Genomic DNA, 24,030 nt, shown 5'->3' with positions numbered 1-24,030 from the left:
GATCACGAATGTAAAATCATTAAATGGTCCTACTTTTAATTTTAGGTCCTCCCCGTCTCCTCAGTTACTTTGGCCAACTTGACCGGCTCGATTTGAAGCCAAACAACGCGAGATTTTAGTCCCAGTTTATCGCGATAGCTCAGATGCAAAGGAAAGATGAACTTATTCATCTGTTATTTGTGTTATTTTAGGTTTTACTTTTCTTTATAGTCTGCATTAGAATTGAGGCAAAGTCTTTCCTAACCGTGATATTAATCAGTATGAATGTAATTCAGCTGTATTTTATAATGTGTGAGAAAAAAGAAGTTTGTAGTGTCAGGTTTGGGATGGTTGATGGTTAACTGGAATATAGGAGTTATACAAACTAATCATATACTAACAGGGATTAGAGTGGAGTTTTGTAAAAAACTGTGGCACTGAGTGAACACACACAGGGCTAACCATCTGTCTGATAATTTTTCACTTTGGGAGCAAAACAGCTATTTAATTCATGTAAATTCACTCCAAAGAGCCAAATATGAAGAGAAACATCATACTGACTGAACGTGGTGGTATTTTCCCTTTACCTGTGCTTTTCTCCTTTCTGGACTTTGCCACTGCTGATTTGGCTCAAATGTAGCTTTGCCAGCATAAAAAAAAGTATTTATTTATCTTATCTTTTGATTCGTACTTTATCTTGGGCTCATTTGCTGTTGATCATTTTCTTTCTGTTTAGTTGTGGTTTTGGTCACTTGGTGTCCGTGCTGGCTGTCCCCGTCCTTCATTAAAACCATTTGACATTGTTTTTTTTTTATTTGATCAGTTTTGAGAATACGTGCACATGGTGGTGCTAGTTCACTGCACTGGAACCTACTTTCCTTTTTCGTGCTTTGCTCCTCGCAGCATCAGCTCCCACTCGCTCTGTCATCACAGGATTTGAGTTGAGAATAAAGCACCAACGTTAACACTATTGATTGTTTCTTTAAGCTTTAAGTTTACTGACTTGTATGTGTAACCTTGGTTATCTATGAAGCTTCTCCAACAAATCAACGCAATTTACTGCTCAGTTTGAATATGAGTCTGGAATGAATTTTAAGCCCCGGTCCCAATGGGATGTTTCATGGTTGCACGACAGGATACACGAGAATCATGACAGTTCCACATGGGGATGCATATTTCTCACTAAAATGATGACACATTTTCTGGGTAATAACTCTAGGAAACAGGTCAAAACACTTGCCTCTGCTAAGCAATGCTTGCATAATTTCTTTTCACTATCTTTGTCACTTTCACTCTCGCATTCAGTTTACATGGCATGTTGGACAGCAAGTCCACACATGCTTAAAAGGCCGCTCAGAGTTTGCATGCCTGTGTGCAAGATCACCGCTCAACATGTCAACATCATTCAGCATATTTTGACAGCCAACAATTACCTCTTGAGATGGATGACACAAACTATGAAACACTCTGTATAAAAAAGCTCCTAATAGCACTGCGGTCACATCTCAGGTATGACTGGTCCAAGTAGTGATGCCTCTAACAGTCCGTTTACAGCGTTCTGCTTTTGGCATTTCTCTCAATAACTGCCTGAGCATACTGGTTGGCTATCGGATAGCTTCCTGCCATGATTGATCCCCCCCGTGGTTATATTTCCTGAAAACAGCAGTGAGTACTGTGAGATAAAGAACAAGAACACATAAGAAAAAGAATTTAAAAAAAGTCTCCAACCCTTTTGTCATTTTTTGCAGTGAGCTTTTGTGGGATGGCTTTGCCCAGTAACTTTCCACCACTAGTCTGTAACTTTCCATCGCAGCGACGCAGAGGCAATTTGGTCATGACTGACTGAAAGGTGTCATGTGTGCTTGTTATTGTGCCTTTTAAATACAGTAGCCACATGATTAAGTGCGATTCACAAAATAAAGGGCGAAGAAAATCTGTCCAAATGTTTATGCAATTGCATTATTTTCATTTCCTGATACAATGGTCACTCACAAAAATCTAGATATTCTATATTGATATCAAAATAATGCAAAATCAAAGCCCTCAGGGTTGCAGAGTGGGAACTTGAGTTAAAGTTGGTGGCAGGATGTTTCCAGCTTGACTTTTGTCTTTCTCCTAAAATCCAGGTCACAGTGTGACATTTCTGAAAGCTGAGGACTGTTAACAGACAATAACCCTCATGCTTACACACCTTTGGAGGCGCTGTAAAGGCAGCAGAATTGTTTCCTAAGAGAAGATCACCTGTGAGTACGAAGAGAATTACAAAATACAATCATTACTTCTAATCTTCTGATCATCAAAGTTTTAGTTTTAATTGAGCCTATAAGGAGAAATAGACAAAAAGAAAAACCCCAATAGCACAGATAAGCACCAGTCCTGTGTTTAGGATGACTCTGGTCTGTGGAGGTTCGTGGAGAAGCTCCTCCACAATTGTCTCCTGATTCTGAGCTGTGATAACCTGAGCTTTGGATGTTTTTTCCTGGAAACCACAGAAGCAGTCTAATATTGTCACACACCTCCAACCGTCTACGTCCCCACCCCCGGCTCTCCCTTCTCCTTCTACCATTGTGGGATCCAGTATTAGTGCATAGGAACTATTTGGAGCTGGACTTTGGGTTTCTGTGTTCACGGCTGTGACAGCGTGACCATTGCTTGGTTGGACATTATCTTTGTTTGGGTGGTCCCCACACATTTCCTCCCCGAACACACCGTTCACATTCACAGTCTGAAGGTTAAGAAGCCTCAGAGTGTTGACTACTTCTTCAGCTTTGTCTCTTCCTTGCTGTTTAAGCCTCTTTCTCTCCTTTAACCCCCACAGAGTAGTTGTTCTGATTTGTTCTTTTCTGGGGGGAGAAGTGCTGAGACTCACAGCAACAGTCACCAGAGCTGAAACCCAAAACAAGATGGCTGCCACGTACATGAAATGGACGTCTTTTATGAAAGATGGCCGCTCGTCGGGCTGGCCGCAGTGCGGTTCGCGGTAAACAAACGCCAGCACCAAGCGCAGAGCTCCGAGGGCAAACCCGACCATCCCGCCACAAAAGGCGCCCGTCTCATTGCAGCGATGGCACAGGACCCCGAGCAGGAAGAGAGCAGCGATGGGTGGGGTCAGATAATCTGATACTTCTTGGATGTAATAGAACATCTGGCCTCCCTGCATCTCAATAATGACCGGCACCCAGGCAATGCTGATGACCACCATAAAAAGCACAAACAGCCTGCCAACTATCACCAGCTCCCTGGACGAGACCTGCTTCCGGAGCATCTTGTAAATGTCCAGCGTGAAGATGGTGCTGGCTGAGTTGAAAATGGAGTCCAAGTCGCTCATTAGAGCCGCGATCATGACGGCCATCATCAGGCCACGGAGGCCAACCGGCATCACTGACATGACGAGCCGGGGATAAGCCACGTTGCTGCAGCCGGCCGCAGAACCGCACACCTCCACGCAGTGATCCGGACTGATGCACGCCAACTCGTCAGCAAAGAAGATCCTGGAAATCATCCCTGAGATCACAGATACAAACCCATCAGACATTTAGTGAGTCGACAGTCACATTCACTGAAACAGAAATGAACGCCACTACCTGGGATGACGATGATAAACATGGGCAGGATCTTCAGGAAGCCGGCCATGATGGTGGAACCTTTGGCGTGGGCGACGTTCTTCGCTGCGAGCACTCGCTGAACAATTACTTGATCAGTGCACCAGTACCTGCAACACACGGCAATGATCATCAGAGTCAACAGCTAGTTCACATTCATGGCCCCCAGTTTTCATTAATCCAGAGAAATAACTTCAAATCTGCTGGAGCGAAAATTAGTTCCAGACAGATTTGACTATAAACCTACAAAATTAAACCGAGTACCAAATAGAGGCGGGTGTCTGGCCCAGGAGAAAACCAGGCCAGGGCAGGTCTGGATCCCTCGGCCCTCGTAGAATCCGCAGAGCATCTGGCTTCGGGTTGAGGTGGTGGTGGCAGGACTCAGAATACGTCAGGTTGGGTGAAGACAGCAGGATAGCGGTGATGTTTGGAGCGGCCTGCATGTACTTGATCTTCATCCCTTCAACGGACAGAGAAGGACAGCGTTTACAGGAAATCATCCCTGATTAAATCACATGGTGCTAATGCAGTCACTTCATTGCACAAAGGACCTTCAAATCCTCCCACTTTGAAGAGGCTGATGGCCGTGAGGCAGAGCGCTCCTGCGATCATGAGGAAGGCCTGGACGGTGTCTGTGTAAATGACGGCGACCAGACCGCCGGTGACCGTCAGCAGAGCGGTCATGGTGATGAGCAGGATGATTGACAGGTACAGGTTCCACCCTAAAGACTCCTGGATAAACAAGGCCCCGGCATAGAGGTCCACGGACAGCTTGGTGAAGATGTAGAGGATGAGCGACAGCGCAGCGAAATACACCTTCAGCCGCCTTCCTCCGTAGCGTTTGGACAGGTACTCTGGCATGGTGAAAACTCCAGACAGGATATAGACGGGGATGAACATCCAGCCTAACAGCTGGAGCAGTAACAGGGCGTTGAATTCCCAAGCAGCCACACTGAACCCGCTCGCAGCACCAGATCCAGCAAGTCCAATAAAATGCTCACTTCCGATGTTGCTGACAAACAGAGAGGCGCCGACGGCCGCCCAGTTCATGGAGCGACCGGCCAGGAAGTAGCCGCTCACTGTGCTGCGATTGGCCTTCAACATGGCCAGGAGGCCGATCACTAACACCAGGAGGAAGTAGACCGCTACAACTGCAATGTCCGCCACCTCCATGGTGGTATTGGGGGCCATCACTTCAGAGCTGCTGTCTCCTGGTGCACAATATATCTAACTTTGGTACCACATATGAAAAGCAAATATTTAAAGTTCAAAAGTTGCAATTTAATTCATTTATTTTTTCTTTAACTCATCTCCACACTGTTTTATATACATATATAAATGTATGGAGAACAATGCAATCATCAAGGCATGTAAGAGATAAATGTTAATTGGAATAAAATATTTTCAGCAGCCTTCCACTTTTTTTGATCTTTTGTAATTAATATGAAGTGTTGGGACTCAGAACAGGCTGTGACACAGCTGCTCCTGAAATGGCAGCACATGGCATCTGAGTTTTGACTGAAGCAGCCGCGAGAGACAACATAAAGGTCATCTGGCTCCTGAAACAAACAGAAACACATGTAATGATAATTATTCCTGTGGTCTGATTTCTGAAGACCGAGAAATATCACTCATTTCTTTCTTTAGAATATGTTCACTTCTCCAGTAAGAAAAAAAAAAAAAGCTCTGAGAATGAGAAAAAGGAAAAGTCTTGACTCATACAACCCCGGTCATATTAAGACCCCTGCAAGCTGTATAAACACAGAAAACGTGTTTCTTTTTTTTTCCCTTCTGTGTTTCCGATGCACCTGCACAGCTGAGCGTTTGGTGAAGGCTCATTGTTCCTTCACATCGGCGGACATGACAGACAGCTTGTTTGTGCTCAGTTTAAGACAAGTGCAGCAGTCAGCACTTCACCCCTTCTGTCCCTTGAAGCACCTCTGATGCCGCCGACAGCAGAGCAGGAAGAAACGAACGTGGATGCTGTCTATTAACTACAAGCTGTCACTATTCTCGTTGCAGGACTACATGAGGCTGCTGTTTGCTTTGCCTGGTTATTGCTGACCGTCCTCTGGTCTGTGGAGGGCAACTTGTCTGAGGAAAATTAAAGCAACACTTCCCTCCTTTCACTTTATTTTAGCCGTGTGCAGGCAGCAGGAAAATTTTCCCGGACTCTAAATCATCGGCAACAATAGCATCAGTGACATTTCCTCACCAGGGAAAATAGTGCGTTTACAGTACACGGTGCTACCTGGAGTTGAGTCAACATTGATTTTAAATAACTTTTACTGAACCAACAGACTTCTTGAGGGTAAATTGAGGGTTTGTCAGTTCTACAACAAGACTTCTGTTAAACAAGCATCTGCAGTGAGGCTGAAAAATATGACTGCTGCTCTACACACAATCTTTAAAAGGGAGTTTGAACCTTTGGGATATTTATGTTTAAGAGCAGAGACAGAATTAGTAAGCAGCTTGAACTGGGATATGATCTGTTTTTTATGACAATGGGTTAACATTTATAATTCACAGATATTCCTCTGAACGTAATATTCAGTTATTTGGTCATTAATTATGTGGCTTAGACTTAAATTCTGCTTGCACAGTGACACCTGCTGATTGTAATACCAGCAAAAGGAAAATGAATTTCACAGCCTGGGTTGAAACTACTTTCTGCAAACTTGAGCCAGAAACCTGCTCATCCAGTCTCCTGTTTCCATAAAGAAAGAAGAAGAACTCAGTGGAATTACTCTTACCTGCCGCCGCAGTTCGTCCTGCCCCGGGGTCGTCTCTGAAGCGGAGGGTCCTCCTGCTGCTCAGGTTCGAGCCGCAGACTGCTGGTATCTGCACAGTCCTCAGCTTAATATGAGCAAGTGGAGCACCCGCCCACAGCAGCAGCAGCAGCATGTGCACGATGACGGTGACGAGCAGGTGCCGCTCAGTGAATGTTCACTTTATCTCGTCTTTATGGAACAAAGATTAGGAAAAGACTCATAATAATAAAATCACTTGACTAGACTAATCGATTTTAAACCAATCACAGCACGTAAACAGTCTGGGCCACATATTTTTTATTTAATAAAATGGAAATGATGTTTTCATGGAATCTGCGCCAACACCAACACACATCCGATTTCTGATGAAGAAAAGTGACATTCTGAGGATTATAATAATCACAGCAGAGCTCTGGTGCTTCTCTTTCATCACTTTATGACTGATAGAGGTGAGCGGATATAAAGTTTCAGACTGTTTCATGCAACGCTTGTAAAATGCTTCAGCTGCAGTTCACCTTAAAACCAACAGAGGCTGGCAAAGACAAAACATGTTTCAAGGGGTAGTTTGACATTTTGAAAAATAATTTACTTTGAACTTTCAATCAAAAAATAAGCTGAAAAATGCACCAATATCAGATCTGTGGCTGAACGAGGACTCTGGTGTTTAAATTCATCAGATATGAAGAAAATCTCCCATTAAGAAACTTTTCACTGGTTTATTGAAGAAATTCTCACTTGTAATCATCCTTTGCAGCATCATGGTTGCTGGTTACTCTGCTCATCGTGTGATTGCCGTTTGCACACCGCTTGTTCAATAAACCGAACATCCTGTTACTCTGTTTTAATGACCTGCAAGTTTAATATTTTCCAGTTCAGACAAGTACACAGTGCAGCTTGTTGGAATTCACATGCATTCCGTGAACACACACACACACACACACACACAGCGTGTATAGACTGGGACCCACTAACGCACAGTGTTACTCATAAACCCAGATGTTCATGCAGTGTGTCAGTAATCACAACGTGGACACCGCCTGACTCGGTGCTGATACAACACCAAGTCTGGGTGACTATTGTTTTGTATGTTTGTGTTTATTGGCAACTTTGCATTTCAACCTTCCACCTTTGTGTTGTTAGGTTGTCACATCCATGCATGCCAAATAGTTTGCATGTCAGTGTGTGTATGCTTTCACAGTTTGCCCGTGACCTTATTGCCCGTGGCAGTCAGGGGTGTACTGGGTAATTTCTGCATCCACACCGTGATTTTGCACTTTTAATAAACTTTAAGCTGTGAACTGACTGAAGCTGAGCTGGGGGCGCTTCTGGGAACAGAATGTCATGATGACTTCTGCTTTTGTTAGATCGCAACAACACCATGAAAGCGAATTTCCTCACTATGACTTGAGATTTTTGAATACTGAATCAGAGCTAATTATTCAGGTAAAATGTAAGAAGAGACAGCAAAGTATTCAGGCCTCCTGTTGGATGTTTAAACAGTGACTCTGGGGAAATGTTCTTATCAGGATGAAGGGGTTCTTAAACATGGATGCATTTACTGACCTTCTGGATCTGGACCGCTGTAGCTCCATTTAGCCACCAGAGGTTGCTGAGAGGCCGAGGTCCTGGCACGACAGGAGGAGGTTTACTGGGCCTCAGGGAAATCCAAACTGAAGAAAACATAAAAGAACATGAATAAATGTTTGGAAAATAGCTCCTTGGTTCCCTCCAGTGCGTTCACCCGACTGGACTGTAAATGCATCACAACTGCCAGAGCTGAACTCTTGTTCGGATGAAAACTAAACTGAAGCTACTGTTTTCTCTGCAGGTTGGTGATGAGATGATTCCACATCTTACAGCTCAAAATAAAAAAAAAAAATAGTTGGTGTTAAGTTCAGGCTCCCGGTGACTGTGACCAACTTTGGCCATGATGACAGAATTTTGATGCAGAGACAAGAAAAACTGAATAAAAAGAGCAGAAATGTCTTCACAGCTGAACACCAGGGTGTGATGTCTGGCAGGACTGAATCTCTAAAGGTGGATCAGGAGCGCTCTGATATCTCCAGTATTTTACTGTAGATGGCGCCAGCAGACAGCAGGGCTGCTTCCTGTTTTATTGAATAATCTGACACCACTCCTTGTGATGATAAAACACCACAAACTACAGCGTTACATCGATGTAAATATGTGGCTCTGAGACAGATTTTCTGCTTTCCTCAAACTTAAAATTGCTCCTCACAAGCAGAAGCGAGGCTCTTTTCTTTACCCGTCACATTTTGTGGTGAAATAAAGCTTTGAAAAATAAAAACCAAAAATCCCACACTGTCAATCAGGCCTCACCCTTCTGCTGGAAACCAGAACATCAGAGAAAAGACACATTTCCCAGACGATATTTAATTTCCTCTCTCAGCATCGGGACTTCTCTGGATTCCTGTTCAACTGATGGACGGTTAAACGTGACTTTAAAATCAGCATTTTAGAAGATGATGAGTTTATGTTGCTCCTCCAACACCAAAATAACACAATGAAAGTTACATTAGTTTACCTTAATACCTTTTGTTTCCATTTTTCCACCTCAACAAACATGACAACAGCAAACAACAATAATCAACAATAATTAATAAACCTGAATAAAAAACAAGAGTAGTCACACCTCAATCTATCATCAGCTATAAATGCCATAAATGTTATCTGGTAAGAATTCACTTCCTCTCCATGTTTACCATTTAATCAATGCTAATTCACTTTCTTGCTGAGATAACAACAACAACAACAACAACAATAATAATAATAATAATAATAATAATAATAATAATAATAATAACGTGTAGCTGGTTAGCTTCACATCGCACAGTGTCCAGAAACATGGATAAGTCCGCCAACCAGCTGAATATGAAGCTCACAAATAAGCACAGCAGCACCTCTTTGTCTAATTATCTCAGTTAATTGAACGACAAACATAAAATAATGTTGTGATCAATGAGGTTAGTGGCTCACAGTGTACTTGAAGCGGTGTAGTGGGAGGAATGGGGGGGGGGGGGGGCAGTAGGACGCCATGATGACAGATTTGCCATGAATGTGCAGGATTTAAAAAGAGATTTCCCCCCCTCCAGCACAGAGAAGAAGAGAGGAGGAGGAGGAGGAAGAAGAGGATGAGGGTGCTATTCTTCCTCTGACACAAACAGAACTGCTGCGTTCAGAGTTGCTGGCGGTGGCAGATGGTGGAAGGAATGAAAGGCAGAAGGAAAAATCACTTCCAACATGTTTATCATCATCAAGACGTGTGTACGTGCATGTGGAAGGGGGGGCTGGTGATTCCCTGCGGGTTAATGAAAAATATGATTGAATTTTGAGAAACACCAGCACTAACAGTCCCACTGAGGGGAGGCGAAGCCTTACATTGTGTGCATGTTGTGTCTTTCTATGAGTAAATCCAACAAATCCACGATAACACAAAGAAAGTGGTTTCCCTGAATATTAGAACATAATGTCAGCTTTCATATGCACAATACATTTTGTAATGATGGTCACAATAAGTATTAGCGTACTGGACTTCTCAGCATAATTGTCGTCCAATATTCCCAAATATATTTTTGGGAAGATTTCAGCCCGGGTTATGTTTTTTAATCAGAATATTATGTTCTGCGTTCATAACTTGGTGAGTGAAATGCCAGAATGTCGTGAAAAATATCACATTTTCCCAGAGCAGAAGGTGTCATCTTACAGTCGCCTGTTTTATCTAACAAAAGCAACAAAAATAAATCTGTTTATTATCATAGAGCAATTAGATAACAAAAGAAGCTGCAACCAATAAATCACATAATTTAAGCAAAACAAATAACATCCACCAATCTCAAAATTCTGCTAGCATTAAAGGAGAGGAGCTTAGCGTTAGCAACAAAGCTACACTGGTGGAGCCAGTGGAGACACAGTTTGACATCGCCATGGTAATAAAATGTGCATGCACATCTGTTGCTATGGTGATGTATGTGCATGAGACAAGCGTGCACATGGTGCTACAGACGTGGAGAAGGAGGCCAGAAGAGCACGTACGGCTTTGTGACCTTGACTAACACCTCAACGACATCATGGGGCAGATAGTCTGATGTTCCTCTGTGCGTGTGCATGTGTGTGCGTGTGTGTGCGTGCATGCGTGCGTGTGTGTAAAATTAAAGAGACAGCTATCTAAAGACCAACAGATGCTTCATCTGCAACATCTACATGAAATCCAAAGAACAAAGTGATTCCTCACTGTGTTCAAAACACTTAAATTAATTATTAGCTACACGCGTCTCTGATGTTGCTTATGAGATGAACAAAAAGATATTGTGAAGCTAAATTGGGGTTAAACTCCAAGTCAACGGTCTTCATTCCTTTTGGCAGCCTGCTGCTGAACAACTCATGGCACTTAAAAATCCTTGGTTATTTCTGCTGTGAGTCATCGATGAATTGAGTCTAAACACAGACTTAAACATCCTGATTTGTTTTGTTTTTTTTAACAGGAAATCTAATTATTAATCAGAGAAAAATGTGCTCCTATAAACTCCAGAAGTTTCTTCAGAATAGTTACACGGCAGCCACACTTTGGTGTGACTGTCACATGCAGCCCTGATTCAGGACACGCATTCAGCTGCGATTTCTGGAGATCAGCAGGTTTGAACGCCGAAGCCCGTTTATTGCAACTTGGGTCCCGTTTTCATTGTTGTAGCCATCGTTTGCATCAGTTATGGCAACGCTGCTCGTTAAAATAACTGCTGAGATATGGAAACATGGTCAAATTGCTGCATGCCTGGTAAAGTAGTTCAACTAGTCCTGTGAGTGATCATTAAATCACAGAGTTCACAGAAGCATGATTCATACAGACGCAAGGACGAATTTCACAGCATGACCGGGCCTTCAGATGGAGGGGAATCAGAAGAGATAACATAAATGAGCTGTGTGTTTTACCATCACAGCATAAAAACCAAAACCGTGATTAAATGTTCAACCTCTCTAATTCTCGTCCTCCTCTGTGGGATTCGGTTCGTCCGACATTCAGTCCAACGTGAAGTCAGACAGAAGAGAGTCTGTGCTCGCTCTCTTTCTCTCAGTTGTTTTAAATGAGGGCGTCTTATTGTCTGGGGGACATTTGAGCCGCACACACTCAAACAAACTGACACTGACACACACACACACACACACACACTTGTAAAATGCTGACACCAAACACTAGCTCAGCTTTTTCAATCTTCAGAGATTGAAAACTTGACAGATGAACGCTGAAGAATAAACCCTCATTTCTCTTTCCCTCTTTCTTTTTTTGGCTTCTTTGAAGTAATAACTGATGCAGTGAGCCAGCACTCACAGCTCAGGGTGTGTGTTTGTGTGTGTGTGTGTGTGTGTGTGTCCGTGTGCTTACAAGTATTTAACTGTGTTAATTCTCATGAAGGACATTGAGATTCATCAGACTATAAAACTATTTCAGTGACTAAAGTTGCTCATTCTTGAATGTGAAATAGATGCAGATGTGTTGTTAGCAGACATCCAAAAACAGGGCCGGCCAAAAATATTTTTGGGGCCCCTGGTAGAAAAAAAAAAAAAAGCCTTGAAGGAGTTGAGTGAGCATCAGTTTGTGTGTCGTCTGAAGAGTAAAATATAAACAGAGAGACTTAGCATGCTGCTACTGCATGAATGACGACTGCCGTCTTTTGGGAGCAAGTACTGAAGTCAGATGACATTTTTTTCTCGATGTAAAAATCTGCAGAGAAAGCAGGGCGGTGGGGGGGCGGCTGGGGGCGGCTGGGGGGGTTGTAGACAAAGTGCCTGTCTTTAATATATTAAATACTGGCTGTCTTCCCCCCCAAAATAAAAAAATTGCAAATATACTTCCAAATATTACCACTGGAAGAATATGAAGCAGGTAGCTCTGTGGGCTTCAACACACCACCACACACTTCAGCAATTAAATTAGAAAAAAAAAAAAAAAAGAAAAAACTTTATGAGCAAATATAGTAAAACGCTCATTCCTCGTCTGAACCACGAACATCTTCACACAGCAGGAATGAAGAGCTCTTTTCTTTTGTGTCGTAGCTGACGATTTTTTTATGAGCTGGTAGCTCAAATATATGGATGATAATTTCATCCATGAGGAAAATTGATAGGAACTGAATTAATAAAATTATCTAATAAATTATTTTTACTTCAGAGGTATTCCAAATTTTCCGACTAAATCAGAGACGGTTTGACACTGAAATGAGACGTTTCTATAATAAAATCTATTTCTGTTAAAAAAAGGTCAAATCTTCTCTGATATTCATGAGGACTCTGCGTTATGCTCAGCAGCATCCAGCTGTGATTCCCAGTTAAAAAGGTTAAACCTGGCTGAACGCTGGTGAGCAAAGCCCAAAGTTGGTACATACCTAAAGACGTTTACAGTGATATCAGTCTGTCTTTATCTCAGCAAACCCAACAATAGCTGCTTTTTGGACAGTGTGTGGAGGGTTAATGCAGTAAGTCCTTCAGTTCAGACAGTAATTCAGCCCCTCTGAGTGATGAAGGCCAGTCAGCTGCTGTATGCAGAGATTCTGAATGTGTGCGGACTTAAATAACCTCACAGTGAAGGATTAAAGATCTGGGACGTAAAGAGAGAGTGAAATGTCACGGCCGCGAACTCTCCTTCCTGCTGCTCTAACTCATCAACACCATCGATTCTTCCACATCTTGAACCCGACAGAGTCAACTTCTTCTCTGTAAAAAACACTTACTGACTTCTCGAAAAACAGAAGAGGCCTAATGTGGAACGTTTTAACATCCGTTCATCATTCATCACCATTAGCCACATGAGCAGAGACACAATCATCTCAGACTCAGGGAAGTGTTTCTTATTTAATACACAACTGCACTGAATCTTTAAGACTAAAGTAGTTTGGAAATGGTGCCAACGATTTACAGCAACCTAAAAATGGAGTTATCGACTTTTATAATGTCCAACTTTAATTAAATATTTACAATTTTTCCCTCTCCGCTTCATTTAAATGAGAAAACATCCTTTTCACTGAACTGTGCTGACTTGACGGCTGTATTTAACTTACATTTCAGATTTAGATTTGACTTTCTATACAAAACTGAGATCTGTGTATTAATTATGACGACCTGCTTTATCATTATAAGAAATAATAATACAATAAAGCGCGGCAACATATTGTGTGATATGTGATGTAAATATTACTATAGTTCAACTCAAGTATGAATCTGTTTGCTCGCTGTGGTTTGAGGGATATGAATAGTTCCGCCTACAGTTTCGCATTTAAATGTGGTGTGTATATCTACAGTGTTTAAATGTGGAGGTAAAGGCACGAAGAGCCACCCAGTGGAAATACCTTTTGGTGATTCAAACTGCTGGGGGACATGAAACTCGTGTTCAGTGTCTGAGGGATTCACATGCAGTGAAACGCGGTGGGCGCCAGAGGATCGGGGTTGAACGTCAATGAGGGGGAATCTCAGACCGGTTCGACAGGGCAGCTGGGTGTAGTTATCACCTCAGGCTGCTGCTGGGAATACACTTTGGGGAAGAAAGACAGGATTCTGATTATAGCCCAGAAAAAATAAAATAAATAAACAGCAGCGTCTTATTTTAGAAAACTTCAGCCTCACCTTTTTGGTGTGCAGCCATCGCTCCCTGGAGATTCAGTGACGTCCCCGGTCTTCGTCCTCGGCCCTGTGGGGATGGAGAGACGCATCGTTACATGCCCTGCTGTGCCCTCAGCGTTGAACAAACACACTGTTCAATTTCCTCTGAACATATTAAACTACATCAATCTCACACTGAACTATCAGCAATCAGAAGGTGTCAATAAGAGGCAGGTCGGAGCAGGCGCAAGTCAAAGCAGTCAGAAGGATAAATGCTGATTTTCCTGGACAGATAAACGGAGATGAATAATATCTAGACATTAAACTGCAACTAATAAACTAAATATTTTGGATGAATTAACCTGAATGTCGACCTGCATCATCCAATCGGGACTGAAAAAACTTCCTGTGGCAGAACCAGGAAGTTTTGAAGTTGAGTTACTTTCCTTTAGCTTTTTTAGAACACAATCATTTTGAATGCTCCTGAATGTAAAGAAATTAGCAAATGTGACAGAAAAGGGAAAGGTCATTAAAGTAGACCATTTCTTCAATTTAATTCAGAAGTTACACAGTGTAACTTGTGTATGAACTAAAAAAAAAAAAAAAAAATAAGATTATTGGGATTATTGGGATCTTCCACCTCTGTCTTCACATGAAATTGCACGCTGTCCCTTATTGGCTGAATGAAGCCCTGCAGTCACAGCAGAAGATGCATGCTGCAAAATAAGGATAATAAAAAAATGAAGGGAAACACAGAGCTGCTCTTTCATTTGAAGTGCTGCTGTCGGCAGTATCGGTGCAGTGTTGGAGGAGATGACCCAGGAGAACAGGAGGAGTTCAAGCAGCGCAGAAACACAGAATGATGTTGGTGGGAGAAAGGAGGTCGGCGGATCTTCTACCTCCAGGCACAGTTTGACTTTTATTCTGGTGTGGGGGGACCCAAAAAAAATCTACCCATGCCAATTCTCAGAGAAGCTGCACTTTATCACTCGGAGCCAAAGAACCACTGACACACATATTTTATATTCGAAAGAACAAGAGCAGCGTTATTTCATTGCTACCGGAAGTGAAGGTGGATATTTAACAAAATCAAATAAAGACTTTTCATCCGACATCATCATTAAGCAAGCCAGTCAGCATGTAGCCACACACAGACGCTCGATGGCATTAAATCTCTTGATTTATAATATAATAGTTTCAATAAACACACAATCACACGTACCAAACCTCGACAATGATACAGGCTCCAATAAACTGACACCCAACATCCTCATCACTCTTATTCCTCAGTTCGTTAGCACTCAACCTCATCATTCCATCAGGTTAGCTTTTTCTTAAAAAGCAGACAAGGCCTTTCCATGAGAGTCAGGAAAGCCAGAGTGGCTGCGAGTTTCTCCCAACGGAAAAGAGGTTAATGTAAGTTTGCCTCAGGCTGGATATGAGCATCCACAGAGCATCACAATAGTCCGAATCATGAAGGGTCAGCGTGATAATGATGGGATCTGATGTTTTGTGTGCATCATAACGTAAATATTCTGTGAGGTGTAAATCGGAGCGCTGCAGCTCTCTTCATACAAATGATTAATCCAAATGCTTCTTATTTAATTGGATCTACACACACACACACACACACACGCACAAAATAAAAAAAAAAAAAAGAACTGAAACTGAAATTTTGGAAGAAAGTTTTGATGCAGGGATGAGGAAGAAAAATGTCTTCATCCAAAAATAACCAATGAAAATGGAAAACGAGAATAATGAGGATTCGCACCGCCCACTGCTTATCATCCAACTTCCACCTCAACCATTTCCATTTCCTCTGGAAATTCAGTAAAACTGAGATTAATTGAGGCTAACGTGTATCCAATAAAACTATTTTCTCCCTCTCTTCACACGTCTGGGACAAATAGAAACACTCATACAATCAACTGTTAGCACATTAAAATAGAATTATTTCCACCATCTCCTCTTCACGATAAACAATCTAAAGGTGACTCAGGACTCTATCTGAGTTAATTGTGTATTTACAAAGTAAATCGTCTATAGTTATTTTGATTTGAAATTGGCTTGTTATTCACTTGTGCTTTGTTTTACTGAAAAGAGCCATTTGAGAGACACAAATTAGCCCAGAGTCATAAAATTGTTTGAGTTAAACTTGGAAATGAGCTTTAAATAGACAGTTGTAAATACAATTGAACGTGAACTACATTAGTTTCCCTTCAGGCACGAGTCTGGAAGTGCGTGTGTACACGTACGACACATTTACTGATGTCTTTGTGTGCTGCGATGCGTGAACAGGGAGTGTGTGCGTTTGTGCATTTAATGGTTGGTGATTGTGTTTGAAGTGTGACATGTTCGCTGCCTGCCGTCCTCCCCACTCCCCTGCTCGGAGGTTTACGTCGCCGTGAAATGCAGTGATTGATGGCACGGCCACGATGTTTACACACAAACACTGTATCGCACTTCCAAAATGACTTGACCCACATCGTCACTCTGCTGTACAAACAGAGGCAGCAAATCTGGGTCATGCAAGGTCACATATATTAAAACGTTGACGTGAAATTATGAAATAGTTGTACACAAACGCCAAAAACATCGATCAATTGTCAGTAACTTCATTGACTTTCGTTGGGAAAATGGGAAATATGGGATTGGGCATGCCTCGATCTCAGGAGGAACAATAATTGTTAGCAGGGAAGACATTTTGAAATGTGAAACTGATACGGTTGGTTTGTGCTGTTGGTTGTTCGGTGTCCATTAGCTTGCTCTTCTGTGGGCCAGTTCACGTCCACATGCTGACCTCGGCCCGCCGCCGCTCTCATAAAACACGGAGCTTCCTATAAACATCTCGTGCCGCTCTGTGTACACGCAGGCCGAGGCGATGAGTTGTGAGCCTTATAGAGTGATGGAGGCCAAGGTCGAATCGGCCTTCATGAGTTTACAACTCCGTCAGCTGATATGGACACAGTTTGGCTCTGAGCTGCCAGCTCAGATCACTCACTTTTATTCTGTTTCTTTAATCCTAAAAGCACAAGTGACAGATTGTGGAACTGAACAGTAACTTGACCAAAATAATCATTCTGCGGTAATTATACGTAACTGTGGGCGGATGGAGACTGTGTGGCTGCTGTGGACATAATTTAAGGCGTGAACTCCGGCGTGTGTGCCGGAAACAACAGCAGCAGCAGCAGCAGCCTTCACAGCTTCGCCAACTTCAAACACACAGACATGTCGAAGTCTCTCCGACTCCTCTCATCCCTTTCGCTTTAATGCTCCCTCATGGAGCATTAGCTTAGATCCCTGCAGCCATGAATTACAGCTATGATGTCAATAGACATTGTTAGTGATTAGTGTGTGTGTGTGTCTTGAGTACCCATCATCACTATTTTGTGCCTATTTTAAGAGCTGTGATCATAAATTTTTCAGCAGGAGTCAGTTTCGTGTTTTCGGAGCCTGAAGCCAACATGGGACTCTTCTTTACCTCCTCACAAATTTGCAATCAGATTTTTTTTTTTCCTCTCTCTTGGTCAGGGATTGTGCACTTTAATGCATCTTATATTCCTGCGCCTCACTGATAATCCTCCACTGATAAAACATATTTAACGTGGAGTCCTAAAGCTCCAGGGAAATAATACCAGAGGCTCCTTCTACCACGTCGACATGTGGCACATATTTGTCACGAGACAGCGACAGCCTGATATGGCGTCCTGCCGTCCTCTCATGGTAAAACCGTCATCGACACTGAGTTTTATTTACCACCTCTACTCAGAGGTAAACAGTGTCTGCAGCGTCAGAGCACAGCAGTTGCTGCAGCCCGGTCTTTCAGAGAGATATTAGCTGGCATGAAGCCACAGAGAGAAAGAGAAGGGAGGGTGGAGCGAGCAGCAGAGGGACAATGTGGAGTCGTACTTACAGTACCAGTTATTTGTGTAGACTGAATGCATGATGAGGTTGTGTGGCTGGTGAGGAGCTGGAGCTGTGCCACGCTGAAGATACAGCACCATACAAGGACAAGACATGCTGGAGGGTCAGAGAGTGTGTGTGTGTGTGTGCGTGTGTGTGTGACAGCTCATCTCAGGTGGAGGCTGATATTTCAGTTGAGTTCTGGCTTTTGCAAATTTAACTTTGCAGCTGTAAAATACAGTTAAAGCATGAAGTTAAAAGTGAAGGGCAAATGTGTCGTATGCTGTCTAGTTTGTTGTTTTTTTTTTAGTTTAACTGTGACGGTTTGAAATCTAACCAACTGGTGTGGCTGCTTCACATACAGCTGACTTGGACTGAAAGCAGAATCCGTTTCCTGATGTCTGCCGGGGCGAGCGCTTCACTCTCTTAATGCTTCTGTGTCTGAATGTTTTATAAATCAACTGAATGAAGGTCTGCAGGAGATGAAAGTGACTCTGAAAATGATCTAACTGCTCTGAAGTCTGTGTTTATATGAGAGAGAGCAGAGATCTATGCAGAGGTGAGGTCAAATATCCTCCACCTAATAATAAATCACCCCCCACAGCTCACATACACTCTCTCTGCCCCCACCCGTGTGTTGACATAGTTTCCATGGGAAGGGGAAGGTGTTGACCACTCGTTGCTGCATTCCTGAGCACACACATTAACATTTACTCTGGGGGGGCAGTTAGTCCTCCCTCCCTGCTCTCCCTGTCCAACCTTTGACTGCTGCTGCAGTAATAATAATGAAAAATGTGTCTGTACATGAAAAAACTGGAACTAATGTGATCTTCTGTCCTTTTACATAAAAAAAAAAAAATCTTTGGAGGACAGCAGAAAAGGTTTATGGTTTGGGAAGTTGCTGATTTAATTCTTAAATGCTTTAATAAATTGCATTTGCCTTCTGCGGGATTGCTGCACATTCTGGGGCCCTTTTTTTCCTGCAGCGGTAACTACAACTTCTAAAATCTGTGAACTCTGGTAATATCTGCCTCTGCTGCTGCACTTTCATTGTTTGTGTGTTTAGGACTCAGCAAACTGGCTGATGAGGCCCAGACTACAGACACACCTCGTATGAAATGATAAGCTTCAGACGCAAAAATACACACACACCCGCCAGATTAAATTCTTTAAGTGCAAAACTCAAATTGAGGGGTCTTAACTTGTGCAAATACCTCATTTTAAGATCTTTAAACAAGTTTCGGTGCCTCCAACATGACTTGGTGCTACTGTGGGTGAAGTGTGACGACCAGACTGGAAGACGCTGTAACACAAGGAGGGGTGAGAGCTGGTGTGAAGGAGCAGAGTGACTGTTTCACCTCTCGAATGGAAGCCAACCTCCGGCCGCCGGTGACGAGCAGCTCGTCCACGTCGGCCGCCATCTTGGCTGTGAGGCTGGGAAAGTGTTGGGGAGAAGCTCCTGCAACCGAAACAAGGGACGGAACATAAACCAGCAAGATTGTGGGCTGATGGATAACGTACTTTTGAAATACTGAGGTTTCTAATCATCGACCTTCACTCTTTGTCCATTTAGCTCAGACGCTGATGAAAAGCCTGTGTGGAGGTGAAAAAAAAAACAAACAAACCTGAACAATCACAGAATATCTCGGGTAAAAAAAATCAGTCATTCTGGGTCAGAGAGAGAAAACACCAAACCAACGTGTTTAAATGAAAAAAAAGAGTTGGGCTGCTCAGAGCAGCTGTAAACATCAGCAGATGACAATGAAGACGAGAGGAGTTGCTGCGTCTGGTCGGCTCTGGGGAGAACACGCTGCTTACTTCCCTTCATTCCCTGCTAAATTTTTCTGTCTGAAATTTTTGGTTATGTGGAGCAACCCTCAAGCTGTGACACGTTCAAGTTGGAGCCGAGGGTAACACCGTGAAATGTGCGATCTCCGAAACAGGAGTGTACAAAGTGGTACCAAATGAAGACTAACTTGAGCTGTCTTCTTTAAAAAAAAAAAAAAAAAATGCCCAAAAATTCCACACAGCTCAAGTCAGTTAGGGAATACAGCGATTTAGGTAGCAACAAGGCAACATTACCAAAATGAGCCATGAGAGAGGAAAACTGGGCCAAGCTGACCCTGAGAGACGAGCATCTTCCAAAAACCACACCACATCTCTCTGCTCGCTCATTTCCATCTCGTCTGGAGATGAGAGGTGGAGGGCCGTTGTTAAAAAAGGTAAAAAAAAAAAATCTAAAATCTAATAAATCAAAAGAGGTTTCAACTCATCTGCATTTCTAATCAGGGTGAAAGAGGAGCGAGATGAGATGGAGTGAGAAATGGAGCAAACAGCAGAGAGAGCGGTGACAAATAGAGAGCATAAACAGACAGAGAATGAATCCCAGAAGACTAACAAGAGGATGGGAGACACAGTCAGAGAGGGGGAGATATATCCGTGGTCCAATGTTGAATTATAAAACATTTATTCTGCTAGAAGTTTTTGAAGATGTTTTTTTTTTTTTCCAGACGTTTGGAAGCATAGAAAAACCTGATTGATGGTTTGCCCAGAGACGGAGAAGAAAAAAACCAAATTGGCCCACATTTGTCACAAGCCTGAGCAGAAACTCTGATCACAACCACATCAGATCCTCCGGAAAAACTCAGCAGCCACATTTCAGCAGAAAACAGGGTGAACGTGGGCCGACGAGGACGAGGTGTAATTCTGACGTCCTGACCCGATGGCCTCAGTCCGGGGGCCACTCTGCAACGCTCAGGAGAAAAGAAATGCATGGCACGTGACGGTTCAGCCAGCTGGACTGTGAGCAGACGCCTCTGATCCCCAGAGGATGAACCTCCTCAGATTTTGGGTTTGTAGTGACACATGACAAACAAAACTGGGCTGATTAGTTAAGATTTTGGACTCGTGCTTCCTGTTATGTCTTTTTAGTTTGTCCAACAGTGACAAACATCTTCAGTGTTAAACAGCACAAACTGAGGGCCCCCCCCCCCCTTTTTTTTTTTTTTGCTGAAATATAGAAAGCGAAGATGAATCATAGTTAACAAAAGAAAAACACAGAAAAGGAAAAATATAAAGGCATTTACAAACTGAAACCATCTTACAAATCTATTTATTTAAAAAACATGATTCATCATAGCCATTGTCAAAAAATGATAAAATAAAGACACTGGGGAAGCCTTGCGGTGACATGTTCAGTGGTGTGTATCGATGCGATGCGATTGTGTGGTTGTGTGTATTTAAGAGCATTTGGCACAGAGCCCTATTATTCAGTTGTGTGCTCAAGTATTGTGTGTGTCTGTATGTATGTGTGTTAGTAAAAGTGGTAAAACATTTTTGAATACTGCAACAGCACTATCATAAAGACACACACACACACGCACACACACACACACACACACACTTGTGGAGTGGCTTTTTGGAAACCTACTGGAAGTTTCTTATTATTGATATTTCTGAAACTTTACAAAACGGTTGGAGGAGGAGGTGAACATCCACATCTGGACGTAGAAAGAAATGACTTGAGAAGAGCAGCACTGATCTGTTATCATGGAAACGTCAGGTTTGACTGGACCTTTCTGAATGGAAAGCTAATTTGTGGTTCAGAGAAGAAAAGAATTATTTTATGATATAGCCTGATATTGCTCATTAAGTTTGGATAGTTATTTAAAATGTCCTTTCAAACAAAAAAAAAAACAAAAAACAAAACCAAAGCTCCTGTTAAGGCCCAGTCCGCCTGCTGTATCTTATTAACAGGTCTGCTTGGATCCTACCGAGTTAGAAAGAAAACTTCCTCACGTTGTGTGTGCTGTCGCTCAAAGTGTGAGTGTGTTTTCACACTGCAGTCATCACGGCAGACCGGTCACCACAAGTTCATTCATCTGCTATAAAACACACCACAGAGACACTCAACAGCTGACTGCTCCTCCTCAGCTGGTTATTGCAGGTTTCTCTTGCTTCAGAATAGGTACAATTTTCACTTTTACCTCTTAAGTGCACAGTAACTTACCAGATTTGTACAAAAAAAAAAAAACAAAAACAAAAGAAGAGACAAAACATCTAGGGTTATTTGAAAAAGGGCTGCAGCCATTGTTGGAGTCGAAATCTGTGAATCCACCTCAGTGAGAGGTTTTGGGACACGCTGGGAACAGTCAAGACATTTGGAAAAACATCCTCGTCTGCCGTGTGTTTAGCACAAACATTCTGCGAGGGCAGTTTTTACATTTTAAATTTTAAATGTTTTGTTTTCCATTTTATGCACAGCTTAGCTAAAGACCTTCACTCCGACTGTGCAAGCCTCGAGAAAACTTTCCTCAAAATGCTGAACTATTCCTTTAAAAAGCCAACCCTGAAGCGAAGTAACATGCATGATTTCCACATCCATAACTTTGCAGTTGCACACAACGGAAGCAACAGAGTTTCAGCCATGTTGCTCACGGTGTGAACACAGTGGAGCGACAGCCAGGTTACAAAAAAATAAAATAATAATCATAAAAAAGAAAAACCTGGGCAGAGCAGACTTTGATGCCATCAAAATGAAACCCTAGAAAGGCTTTTGTTGCTCATGACTGACATCAGTCTGTCACTATAAAACGGTACATGCAACTCTTTGTCTCACATACTGTGGCACGGCGCACACGGTGCACGAAACACACACAAGACTCAGGAAAAAATAACAGCTGGATACACTTCTGAATATCTAGTATAAAAGAAGAGTGCTTGTTTGTTGCCACTTTTAGTGGTTGTTCAAGTGTTGATCTGGTGAAATGACCCAAGCACACCTCCGTTAGTTCAAATATTGGCACCATGTACAGTACATCTCACACACAAACACACTAACTGCATATCTCCTTGTAAAGCTTAAAAAGGTCTCTTGTTTTAAAATCTTTTAATTTTCAAAAAACTAGAGTTGAGAATAAAGGTCTATGGTGTCCTTTTGTTAAGGTAGGAATACTCTGGGGTTGGTAGTTCTAGTGCAATACCTCCGGTGCGGAGAGCACATGGAGCACGTTCAATTTCTAGGACTTCTGCTGCCGGTTGCGCTCAAACTGTGAGCTCCTCCATGACAGTCGTAAGGCTCAGGCTGCTGACGCCACCAGCTCGGCCGTGTGATTTAACCGGGGCAGGTCAAGGTGTTAGTAACTTTGTGCTGATATAACGTTCAAATCAAACACCCTTCGGATTTTCCGCGTGCGTCCCCAAAAGAGAGAATTCAACAGGGTGCTGAGAGACTCAGCTACCAATCGGGGACACGGAGTAGTTGTACTTTGCCAGGAAGCAAAAATAAAATTAAAAAAAGGAAGAAAGAAAAAAGAAGCATGTATTCCAGCCTGAGTGCTTCATTTGTTATCCCCTAGAAGCAGCAAATGTGTTTGGTGGTCCTTTTTCCCCAAATGGCAGTGATGTTTCCGGGAGCGCTGCGGCCAGGCGACCGATATCTCTGTGTTAAAATCACAGATTTCACTGGATCTCCACAGAAACTGAAGTCTGAAAGGCTATGTCCCCACAGTCGTGTGTGAAAAAAACAAAACCGAAAAGAGAAAACAACAAAACAGTCCCCTGCTCCTCCACTGCAGTGCTGAAAGATCCTGAGCACCTCAGCCAGGTTTCTGTTTCCCAAGCGGTTCGTCGATTTCTTGTTTTTTTTTTGTGTTTTTTTTTTTACTCCCAACGTCCGTCGCCTGGAAACAGCTGGGTGTCCCAGAAATCGTCTACAGGTGTGTGTCTGTTGTGTGCGTGGTGTTTCCTATGAGCGCTGCAGTGTGTAGGTGCGGGGGAAAGTGTTTGTCAGTCCATCTCCAGGTCCATCAGTTTGTTGCGTGAGCGCGGAGTGTGTGCGGCGTTGCGGCAGCAGCACTGAGCGCACACCAGACCCAGCACCAGAGAGAAGAGGCCCACACCTGCAGACACACAACAGCATTAACGTGTTGCTTTTTTTGGATTGTGATTAAGTACAACAAGCACACAATAAACCTTTCCTTGTCTTTCCCTTTCCCACATTACTTTCTTTTTGTTTACTAATGACGACTTCTTTATTTTTTTTTAAACGTCAGACGGATGCTGTATTTTGATTGTAAAAGAAATTCAGGTCAAAATCTAAAATCGACAGTGTGGAGTTTTGTTCACACAGTTCACACTCAGTGCCAGATTGGACTTCATCATCGGCA

At 42.7% G+C, this 24,030-nt stretch overlaps 2 protein-coding genes across 2 annotated transcripts in view; both read right to left on the bottom strand.

Annotated features, from left to right (window-relative positions):
• Nucleotides 1-1,924: 1,924 nt before the first annotated feature.
• LOC115052367 (sodium/myo-inositol cotransporter-like) lies at nucleotides 1,925-4,986 on the bottom strand. The gene is made up of 4 exons (XM_029516442.1): nucleotides 4,133-4,986; nucleotides 3,846-4,041; nucleotides 3,564-3,691; nucleotides 1,925-3,483 (listed from the first exon to the last, which is right to left on the bottom strand). The coding sequence occupies exons 1-4, from the start codon at nucleotides 4,770-4,772 to the stop codon at nucleotides 2,300-2,302; spliced, it is 2,148 nt and encodes a 715-aa protein (XP_029372302.1). The 5' UTR covers nucleotides 4,773-4,986; the 3' UTR covers nucleotides 1,925-2,299.
• Nucleotides 4,987-20,958: 15,972 nt separating this feature from the next.
• ptgfrnb (prostaglandin F2 receptor inhibitor b) overlaps nucleotides 20,959-24,030 on the bottom strand; it is a 41,822-nt gene continuing 38,750 nt past the window's right edge. Inside the window, exon 15 of the mRNA XM_029513599.1 lies at nucleotides 20,959-23,763. Coding sequence (XP_029369459.1) covers nucleotides 23,651-23,763 — 113 coding nt within the window. The 3' untranslated portion in view covers nucleotides 20,959-23,650. The remainder of the gene's footprint in view (nucleotides 23,764-24,030) is intronic.

This window comes from Echeneis naucrates, chromosome 2, assembly GCF_900963305.1.
Source record: "Echeneis naucrates chromosome 2, fEcheNa1.1, whole genome shotgun sequence".
Taxonomy (NCBI): domain Eukaryota; kingdom Metazoa; phylum Chordata; class Actinopteri; order Carangiformes; family Echeneidae; genus Echeneis; species Echeneis naucrates.
The sequence above is the reverse complement of the archived record's forward strand: the minus strand, read 5'-3'. Positions and strand labels throughout refer to the sequence as shown.